Genomic DNA, 11,880 nt, shown 5'->3' with positions numbered 1-11,880 from the left:
ACAAAACGTTACGAATTATGAATTTGATGGTCATTCAGGTTAAATAGGTTGTCCTATCATACTTAGTCCACTGAAATACCACGCAGGGCACTCAGAGAACTAATCCATTGTTACAGGTTCTTCTTCAAATACTCTGACAGAGATATTTCCCACTCCCTGCTGGCCAATCAGAGTAGAGACTGAGCGTGGTTTAGACTTACTCAGCCAATCCGTTGGCACACCGGCTGGTCCCAGGCCCTTGGCGCTCCCTTGTTGCACACTGTTGCCAGGCATAAGTTGTTATCATAACAACCTGTGGAGTCAGCACTTTTTTGCAGGACCCATGTCCTTGGACGGTTCACAGATCACAAAGAAGCAGTGTAGTCTAGTATTTTGAGACACAAGTTCTTATCTCATCCTACCCCCTAACGTTCCTCACATGAATCACAGCCTGTTATGTGAAACAATTTATATCAGTATAGTACAAACCTATGCTTATCATTAATGCATTCCTTCTAAGCTATTCATCAAATACAGATCCAATTATGAGAAAATAGAACCCCACATAAGGCTGATACTTCTTGTAGACCATCTCGGACACTGTTTCACTCGTTAGCTAACGTTAGCTAAATTTAGCTGGCTAGTTAAATTACCACAGCTAGATTGAATTTATTCTCCATCTGGGTTAATTTAACCAAGCTATTTGGAAGGCTTAGCTCATGCTTGCATGGTGATTGATCGAGTTAGCTAGTATTACTGTACTGGTTTTCAATGGTTTCTGACAGTGGCAGCTTTAGTCGGACTTGGGAAGTGAGGAGGATGGATGCAAACTCTGTTAGCTAGCTAACGTTAGAGTTTACCTTACATTTAATGTAGCCAAGTTAGTTTAGCTAGCTAGCTAGCTATGTTTCTAACATTTATTTTTTTCTTCACTTAAATGCAGAGGTCAAGGCCAATTAATGGACAGCTTTGTGAAGACACGCTGAATGAGTAGAACCCGGCCTCTTTGATTCCAAAGTTTGAGGGTAAGTAAAACTGAGAAAATCCTTTTTGAGAGTGGGAACAGAGCTTTGGGGGGAAAAAACACTGATTTTCATTGACACTGTGTAAAACAGCATCTACGTCTTCCACATTGTCATCGATAACCAATAGTACAACCTTAATGGAAACCTGAAAGAATTAACTTCACCAAATCCTCTTAGAACCACGCAGACACTTTGGGACTAGATACATTACATGCACAGCTACCATAGATAGTCTGTCCATTTTACCATACTTGCATTATTGGTAATCTGCACAAATATTCTGTCACAGTGACCAACCTGACACACAACACACACATCACAGGCCTGGTGTTACAGTCTGTTATAAAATGGGTTCAGAGAAATGTATATTCTGATTGACCCCCTGGTTCGATTCCAGGCTGTATGACAACCAGCCGTGATTGGGAGTCCCATAGGGCGGCGCACAATTGGCCCAGCGTCGTCTAGGTTTGGCCGGTGTAGGCCGTCATTGTAAATAAGAATTTGTTCTTAACTGACTTGCCTAGTTAAATAAAGGTAAAATAAAAAACATCTGGATCTGTACAAAACATTAGGAACTGCTCTTTCCATGACATAGACTGACCGCTATGATCCTTATTGATGTCACCTGTTAAATCCACTTCAATCAGTGTAGATGAAGGAGACAGGTTGAAGAAGGATTTTTAAGCCTTGAGACAATTGAGATGTGTGCCATTCAGAGGGTGAATGGGCAAGACAAAACATTGAAGTGCCTTTGAACTGGGCATGGTAGGAGGTGCCAGGCGCATCGGTTTGAGTGGGTCAAGAACTGCAATGCTGCAGGGTTTTTCACGCTCAACAGTTTCCCGTGTGTATCAAGAATGGTCCACCACCCAAAGGACATCCAGCCAATTTGACACGACTGTGGGAAACATTGGAGGGTGCAACTCAATATTAGGAAGGTGTTCCTAATGTTTTGTACACTCAGTGTATATGTGTAGGCCTACAGTAGTTTCACAAACAATTAAACAGTGTTTGTAGATAAGCTCTGGTATTTGTAAAAATACATGGTTAATCTGTCATATCTATGTGCTTGGTGCTTTAAATCCAAGTAGATTAAACTAAAGCCATGTACCACTACATGAAATAATACACTTTTAATGCCAGGGTAGTGGGTTTGATTCCTGGGACCACCCATATGTAAAATGTACTGTATGCACGCATGATGTAAACGTCTGCTAAATGGCATATATTATTATTATTATATTATAAACCTCAAACTCTCTGTTTCCTCCTAATGTACAGTACAGCATGCCATTGAGATCCAGCTGGCATTTCAACCCTCTGAAGAATCTAATTACCACAGATGATAATAACTATGAACATAAAAAATATTTCAGAAGCTGTTCATCATCTCTCAGATATTGATAGGCAACGGTGCCAGGAGCAGTTAGTTACTTAACCAGCCAATCTCACCAATACACAGTGAACAATTAATCCACTGTGTACTGCATATATGATTATACAGTGTTCCCATCCATCTCATACAGCACAAGCGAACAGCAAACCTGGTTTCAAAAAACAAATAAAGCAACACCTCGCGGCACAACGCTTCTCCTCCATGTGATCTACTTTTTGTGTGTATGTACTGACATGTATATGTAACTGATAGACACATACACACACACAAACGTTAATGTTTTTAAATGTATGTAAATTGTAAAGTATTTTGTCTGTAATGTATTTTTCGTTATGTGTAGGACTCCAGTAAGACTAGCTGTCACCATTGGCATCGGCTAATGGGGATCCTTCTAACATTTAATTTAATTTAGAAATCACACATTTAATGCAATATGAATGTCTGAACTGAGGGCAGTGTTCCATAGAGAATGAAGGAGCAGATCTACTAACTTGTACCTAACCTGAGAATAACCTCTGTAAGCCTATTTTAGAACTCATAACCGGAAACCATGTTCTTTCTTCAACACAAGCTACAGTGTGTTCAACTTCAGTCTCAGTGGGTGAAAGATAACTTACGATCTTGACGCAGCCTAACTATAAACAGACCATACGCTCAGATGCATCCTGGAGACTTTAGGAGTTATATTTACAAATATATTCACTAGCTCATAATATACATTAGCCTATATAGAATCATATTACATATAGCCTATATAATACAAATTACAATCAATATAATTTAATATACTTCTAGACTAAAATGTTTGAATCTGTCATTACCCCAGTATATGATTAATGGTATTTTTTCCAATAAAGTAGCACAGTTACAGTACACTTCCAGGTAAATGAGTCACTACATTATCATATACAGTAACCTACCTTTATAATAATCTAGTATATATTATTCATGGGTTGCACGTTTTGTCACAATATTGTTTTGAACGTTCCTTTTAGGACTGATGACCAACTGAACATTCTACTCAATGCATCCTCAATGGGCGCTGATGAAGATTTGGTCTAAAGCGCATTACTGTGGCTTGACAACACAATTACATTTCTAAAGAAGGCAAATTATTAGTAGGAAAAACTTTTGTCATAATATTGATGTCACCAGATTGACTTTAGTTGCAGCATAACATTAGCTAGCTAGCTAAGATTGAGGGGAGACCGCCGGATTTTAGCTAGCTAATGTTAGCATTGCTAGGTATGTTTGCAAACATTGCAAATTTGACGACATGATGATGATGGCATAGTTTTTTCCTACTAAATGTTTGCCTACTTTAGCAGTGTCATCGTATTTCCAAGCCACTATAGTGTAATTTAGGTGAAACAGTCATTAGCTTCCGTTCAAAGTCATTAGCCCCCGTTCTACTTTTGGATATCAATATGGCGTCTGTAGAACTTTGATAACAATGGCAATGATGACTGAGTAACGGACGTTTAAAACATGAATAATCAGTCAATCTTGTCTTTACCTTTACCTGAATTTGTAAAAACAAAAGTAATAAGATAAGGGTTACCCTGAATGATTTAATGTTTTGTTTTCAAATAAACTAGTACAGTTACAGTACACCTTCAGATATGAGTCACTGGCTGCGTCTCAAATGACATCCTATTCCCTATATAGTGCACTGCTTTTGACCAGAGCCCTATGCACTATATAGAGGATATGGTGCCATTTGGGGACGCATCCCAAACATACTGGTACCCTGGTGTCCTCAGCTGAAGTGCATTGTCAGGTGGAGGGGTATCTGTCTTAATGTATGAATACCTTATGAGTGATAACTATATTATAGGGTAATGAATGGAAATCCCCAGAGCTCCAGAACACCCATTATTCATCTCACCAGTAACTGCTGTTAAGCTCTATTCCTGATGGCATCGCCACCACCACCACCCTCCTTCATCATATTATCCCCCCATCCCACCACCCTCCTCTCGCTCTATCATCCCTCCATCCCAACACCGTCCTCTCCATCATCTCTCTGTCTTTAGCTGTATCAAAGATGAAAGGAGAAAATGAGCTAGGTCACTGATGCAGTGACCTATGAGAGATTATTGATCGTTTGGGATTGTTGTCAAGATCTATCTACTGTATCTATCTACAGTGCCTTGCAAAAGTATTCAACCCCCTTGGCGTTTTTCCTATTTTGTTTCATTACAACCTGTAATTGAAATTGATTTTTATTTGGATTTCATGTAATGGACATACACAAAATAGTACAAATTGGTGAAGTGAAATGAAAAAAATAACTTGTTTCAAAAAATTATACAAAATAAATAACGGAAAAGTGGTGTGTGCATATGGATTCACCCCCTTTGCTATGAAGCCCCTTATTATGATCTGGTGCAACCAATTACCTTCAGAAGTCACATAATTAGTTAAATAAAGTCCACCTGTGTGCAATTTAAGTGTCACATGATCTGTCTCATGATCTCAGTATATATACACCTGTTCTGAAAGGCCCCAGAGTCTGCAACACCACTAAGCAATGGGCACCACCATGAAGACCAAACAGATCAGGGACAAAGTTGTGGAGATGTACAGATCAGGGTTGGGTTATAAAAAAATATCAGAAACTTTGAACATCCCACGGAGCACCATTAAATCCATTATTAAAAAATGGAAACAATATGGCACCACAACAAACCTGCCAAGAGAGGGCCGCCCACTGGGAAACTGGTCAGAATTGAAGGAATGATGGATGGCGCTAAATACAGGGAAATTGTTGAGGGAAACCTGTTTCAGTCTTCCAGAGATTTGAGACTGGGACGGAGGTTCACCTTCCAGCAGGACAATGACCCTAAGCATACTGCTAAAGCAACACTCAAGTTGTTTAAGGGGAAACATTTAAATGTCTTGGAATGGCCTAGTCAAAACCCAGACCTCAATCCAATTGAGAATATGTGGTATGACTTAAAGATTGCTGTACACCAGCAGAACCCATCCAACTTGAAGGAGCTGGATCATTTTTGCCTTGAATGGGCAAAAACCCCAGTGGCTAGATGTGCCAAGCTTATAGAGACATACCCTGTCTGTCTGTCTAAAAACATTGAGAAACAAAATGACACGCAAACTCAGCAGCTAAATGACAATGTATTTTATTTTCTATATTATTTAAAGGTTTATTATTTACAAACAAACAAAAATAAAAACAGAAATCGAAATAATTTTTTGACAAACACCGTTTGTCTGCATATAGTTGTAAGAAAGTTTTACATGTACCTTTCCTTAGCCTGTGTCAAGTAACCAACTAATTGTTCATTTTTACCAAGCCTTGGTTAATTAACATGAAGGAGCTCTACAATGATCATGTCTATCAGCGGGGTTTAAGGGGAGTGTTCGTGCGGCTCGTTACAACATTATCTCCATAATCTTCCCCTCTCTCTCTCCAACATGCACATTATCGCACATTATCAGTAAACATATAAAACCTGTCGAGGTCGTAAACCAAAAGGTCGGGGCCCGTATTCACAAAGCGTCTCAGAGTGTGCGTGCTTATGTAGGAGGATCAGTTTAGCGCCGTGTCCATATAATCTTCATTATAATCTAAAAGTTAAAACTTATCCTAGATCAGCACTTCTACTTTAATAGGCTTTGTGAATACAGGCCCTGGTTTCCTTTCTCTGGGCACTGTTCTTTGTTATTTTTGCATAAAAAAGAAATAAAAAGAAATACACATATATGTGCTGGTTTATTCAGTGTTCTCCATACTGCTAAAACGGTAAGCTCATTTGTCCCTTCGTGCTGTTCAACATACATCCTCATAATGTCCGTTCCAGAATGCTAGCTAGCTGTGGTCAGAATTATTGTGAAAAAAAGCATATAGTTGGGAAGCTTTCCCTCCAAAGGCAAGTATCAATAACAGCACAAACCAACACTGCTGCTATCCAGCTGAACTGTGTACTAGGACCTATACACTTACTATGGCAGAACAGGATTAAGCGCTCTTTGTTGTAATATAACATCTTTGTTGGAATAGAATATCTCTCCATGTTTAGAACCCTAGAATGGGGAGGAGAGTTCCAATCTAGAATCTAGATAATACATCTCCCTTTTAACCTTCTTTCCACTTAATCTAACTGATTGAAGAGTCTGTATCGGTTTTCAAAACAAAGAAAATTACTTAATGTTTTGCTTTGGCCAGTTTCATTCCACGCAACTTTAATAATCAACCCAACATCAGTGGCTAGCTACAAAGAAAGTTACAAATGTGCTCAGAATTTCTACAATGTCTAGTCAACATGTTATGTTAATACCTTCCCAGTTCTATAGACTGCACTTTTTACTGTACTAGTCATTACTGTAATTCTGAGAATTAAGAATAGAATGATAGAACCTTTTTATAGAAGTTCACATTGTGTTAAAAAATTCCAATTGATAAACAGAGACATTTGGCCATCATCTTCATTGCTTACATCTTCCTCTCTAAAAATACTGAAACATAGAACACATATGATAAAGTAATGTATGTGTGCACGCAGGTGCATATTCACATCATAGCTCTTCACACTCATAACAAAAAAGGATGGAACATGGCTATAGTTTTAGGCACAAATACTTAAGAATGTCCTTTTGTGAAAATTCCAATGCTTCCGTTACACACAAATAATGTCTAGGCAAACAATGAACAAAACAACAAAACATAATCTCACAGTACATTGAACGTCAACATTTTTAGATAGTATCTTTTTAAATGTTTGAGAGTGCATGCTTTTTATGAGACATTTTGTGGGTGGACTCTATTGGTAGAATATTGACACACGCTGTCTGTATTGAAGTACTGTTAAAATATTTAAAAACTGTATCTGTAAGGGCTTCGATACGCTGAGCTGATAGAGCCTGTTTGGTGCCATGAAGACATGAAGACTCTAAAACCATGAGAGGTCGTTGCTATTGTGTGTGAGGAAAATATCATACTCAGTACTCACATGGTCGTGATACACAATACATGGGGGTCTTTAACAAATAAACACATAAATTCATAAGCATGTCAAATAGCCTTCAACCTTACAGGGTAAGCTGTGTTATCATGACTGACCTCATTTGATTGACTCACAGTTTAGTCACATTTCTGGACCCTCTGGATACTAAATAAATGAGTGCATAAATGTTTTTTGTTTTGTTACTATTGTAACTGTAATGTGTTGTTATTGCACATGTTGAATTTAATTGTCAGCATGTTGAACATTTGATTGATTTGATCGAAATTTTCAACAACCAAAAAAGTACTCTTTATTATTACCTATGTTAGTCACAGTATTCTGGTTTAAGATACACCCCAGTCAGTTTAGAATATCTAGGCCCAGATATGATGAATTCACACACAAGAGACAGAAACCTTAATGCAAACCAGCATGTGTTGCTCTTGCGCTAATAACACAATTTGAATTTTTTGAAAATCGTCCCTGAACAACTAATTTATGACTTTACCTATTCAACAAGAGAGAAGTGTCTGGAAAGGTCACATCTGTCTTTTCAACATCAGTTGACTGTGACTGGTAAGTTGACAACACAGTAATACCCAGTTAACAGCTGATATGATACACTCCTAGAATGCAAACCTACAGCATAGGCATATTGCAGAAAAAGACCTAGAAAATTGATCAAATGTCTGTCGGCAGGAAGATCTTTCTTTCCATTGAGATGAATGGGATTTTAAAAAATGGCATTCATCCTGCCACACTATTCTATCACATTGTTTACAATACATGATATGAAAGGCGAGTTAATACAAATACAATTTTTAAAATCTTAAATTTTAAAAAAGCTGACGGAATACAACATCCAAACACGTAACACATTTTGCGTCTTCAAACTTAGAGTTCTTTCAGTGGATGGAATAAACAATTTTATAAAAAAATAGGCAATCAAATGGTGTCAAAACTAACTAAAACATTGCAGTAAAGATATAATATTCAACAATGATTCATATTTACAGTAATTCTAAAATGGCAGATCGTGTGTGGGTCGTCAGACTTATAATAACTGTTAATTGCTGTAGGCAACTCACCCAACACACCCACAGTAAGAAATGATAAACAACATCACCTACACTTTAACAGGGTATTACTGTATTGTGTAGTATGAATATATTGGTAAAATTATAAAAGTTATTTGTATGATCCATTTTATTGAAATCCATATATAGCATCTCTAGAAATAATACTGTTCCAAAGATAGAGTAGCATAAAGAAGAAACATGTTTGAAGGGTATAATAAAAAGTGTTAAGCAGCCAACTAAATAAATGACATGTTGAAACCTCAAGTGTTAAAAATAATCTTTCATCTCTCATTCGCTTCTTATATACTTGCTTGATGTTTTAAATGAATTATGAAACAAGGACATCGATATTATACAGACAAATAAGGATTCTCAGTTTGACTTCAGAACAGGCATTTTTCAGTATCAAGTAGTGATAGCTATTGCATTAAGGTTTTCTTATCTCTAATGAACATATGTATTGTTATCACTTATTAACTTTTTTTTCGCATATAGATGATATCCAGGTTCCTGAAAGAAGTAAGACATTGTTATGATTGAGAATGCACCACACAGTATCTGTAAATACTAGCTCTATAAAACTATTTACAACACACATATAGATACTCTTTATATCACAGTCTATTGCATAATGGTGATAATCTTTAGTTTAGAAATATTATAAATGTACACAGTTTTTTAAGCAACATTACATAACATCTATCACTGTCTGAAATTAGGAATAGAAAAACAGCATCATCCATCCCTCGCCCACACCACACAACATCCTTCTCTACAAAAAAAGAAAAGAAAAGCAGCAATTATATTTATTTAATTCCCTTTGGACCCATTACACTGTCATGGTCTTTACAAACCACTGCATGAAGATATTGTGGCTCAAGAGGATGTATTGCTGAGAGCAATGGAACACCTAGCTACTGTACCTGTGTTTGATTGCTAAGATAAGATAAAGGGTCCACAAATTTGTTATCAGATTTATGTTTGAGTGTGTGCTTTTTGACAGTTTCAAGGTTCGCTTGCGTCAGTTATTCCACAGTGGTGACAAAGCTGCGTAATGTGAGAAGATATTTGTTCCTCTTCTTGCAGGTAAAAAACAAAAATCTAAAAGTAATTGTCATCACGATGCATTCCAGTTTACAAAAACAGAAAATAGCAAACAAACAACCCCCCCCAATAAAATCTCCATACATTGTATATTTATATTTTTTGGAAAGGAAGACTCATGTTTATGTACTAGAGCTTTTAAATAGTCTTTGCCAAATATTCTAGTTGGATTTACACATATTGATATATATATTTGTTTAATTTACATTCTTAAGTTTAGGGAGAAAATGTGTCTAAAATATAATACAAGGGAAGTCTGTACAGGAATTCTATGAGGTTATTTTCTTCAGAAGAAAAATTGGAGAAAACTAAAACTACTAAAATTCCTCTCTTTTTTTGTATCTCCATTAAAATTGAATTAAAACAGAAGTTTAAAAAAGTAAAATGGGATCATAAATTTGATGCGAACCGCATCTTATCTTGGTCGGTCTCTGTACTGCTTAAGTTAGAATCTCTTCTAGAATCTCTAGAGCCTGTGGAATCCCTGTGCTGGGCTGTAGAGGACGCCGCTCGCACCGGGGGCAACGCTCCCGATGACATCTGGCGGAACAGGTTGACCCTCTGGGGCACTGTGGTGCGGAGACCGCTCTGCATACCCGTCCCCTGGACCGCAGCCACCGGTGGGGCGATGGAGGACAGGGAGTCCCCGGACACCCCAGGGTGCACTCGGGGCCCCAGGGACGTGTCATGGGGCAGGGAGGGTTGGGAGGCAGATAGGTGGCGCACGTCTCGACTCAGGCTTCCAGACTGGAGAGCATGGCTGCCCTTGTGGTGGCTGTCACTCCTCTGAGGTGACAGGACTTGCTGCTGTGTTGGCTGCTGCTGCTGTTGTGGTTGTTGTGTTGCCAAGGAGGCTGCAGCTCCTCCTGGTTGCTGGGGCAGCTGTTGTGGTTGCTGTGGCTGTGGTAGTGGTTGTTGGGACGGTAGGGCAGTAGGCAGCGGCTGCTGGATAAGGGAGAGCTGGGAGGAGGTGGGCGAGCCATACTGGAAGCTGCGGCCCGCCAGCCCAGGGGTCTGCACGGGTGGACTGCACACAGCCGTGGTGAAGGACACCGGGGACATGATAGACCCTTGCTGCTGGAGAGAGAGTGGGGTCTGGGGGACGGGCGAGGATGAGATCAGGTTGCTGTGGGAGACACTGGGGACAGGGTAGACACCCTGCGACGAGGCTGGCAGGATGCGGGCTGCGGCGGAGGGGGCGATGACGGCCGAAGCGCTGTAGGTCAAATGGGCGGCTGACTGCTGAAACTGGTTGTTGCCCAGGGCAGTGGTGTAGGGCTGCTGAGCCGGAGAGTTAATGATGGAGTTTCCAGATATCGGGGTGGAATTCATCCCGGTGACCGACATCCCTGTGACCGACATCCCTGTGACCGACTGCTTGCGGTCCACCATCATCACCATCTCCCTGTCCTGCCGGATTATCTGTTTCAATATCTCGTTCTCCTGTGTGTTGAACACCCCAGCGTTCAGATCCTTCTGGAACTTCTGGAGGAGCAGACTGTTCTTCTTCCCTGTTAGGAGTAGATCAGTTAGCGGTTAGGTTGACTTCAGCCATGGCACACATGTTAACATATTAACAAACCACACTATATACACTCCGGCAAAGGTGGGTGTTATGACATTGGTTATTATGAGGTGTGATAACAGTGAGTATAAATGGGGGTGACTTGGGTATAAGTATAAGGAAATCTGAGTGAGAGTACTGTAGTAAGAAAAATACATAATAGTACATAGTGGAAAGATATTAAGATTTAAGAGGTAAAAGGTAAGATATTCATACAGAGTGGAATAAGGATTTCGGATATACCTACCCCCCCTTATAATTTTCACAAATACACCATAGGAATCGACATCTAATTATCAATTTACGCCTTACTAATTGACTACACATTCAGTAGTTGGCTATAAACTACAGAATACACTGTAATGATTCAACCACAACCATTAAACATATTTCAACAGTCTAAAAACTATAGGTCACCACTACTGTAACGTATGTGTTTAATGACAGTTTAGGTTAGTGACATGAAGTTACTACAAAATAAAAAATGAATACAAAAAAAACAACAACAAAAAAAACAGTACCAGTCAAAGGTTTGATCACACCTACTCATTCAAGGGTTTTTCTTTATTTTTACTATTTTCTACATTGTAGAATAATAGTGAAGACATTAAACTATGAAATAACACATATGGAATCATGTAATAACCAAAAAAGTGTTAAACAAATCAAAATATAATTTATATTTGAGATTCTTCAAATAGCCACCCTTTGCCTTGATGACAGCTTTGCACACTCTTGGAATGAGTAGGTGTGTCCTCAACTCAAA

General features: G+C 38.8%; 1 protein-coding gene across 1 annotated transcript in view; it reads right to left on the bottom strand.

The window, feature by feature from the left end:
- Positions 1-5,564: 5,564 nt before the first annotated feature.
- LOC121582735 (potassium/sodium hyperpolarization-activated cyclic nucleotide-gated channel 1) overlaps positions 5,565-11,880 on the bottom strand; it is a 225,095-nt gene continuing 218,779 nt past the window's right edge. Inside the window, exon 8 of the mRNA XM_041898795.2 lies at positions 5,565-11,061. Within this exon, the coding sequence (XP_041754729.1) occupies positions 9,941-11,061 (1,121 nt within the window). The 3' untranslated portion in view covers positions 5,565-9,940. The remainder of the gene's footprint in view (positions 11,062-11,880) is intronic.

Source organism: Coregonus clupeaformis, chromosome 15, assembly GCF_020615455.1.
Source record: "Coregonus clupeaformis isolate EN_2021a chromosome 15, ASM2061545v1, whole genome shotgun sequence".
Lineage (NCBI taxonomy): Eukaryota > Metazoa > Chordata > Actinopteri > Salmoniformes > Salmonidae > Coregonus > Coregonus clupeaformis.
This window is presented reverse-complemented; position numbering and strand designations above follow the sequence as displayed.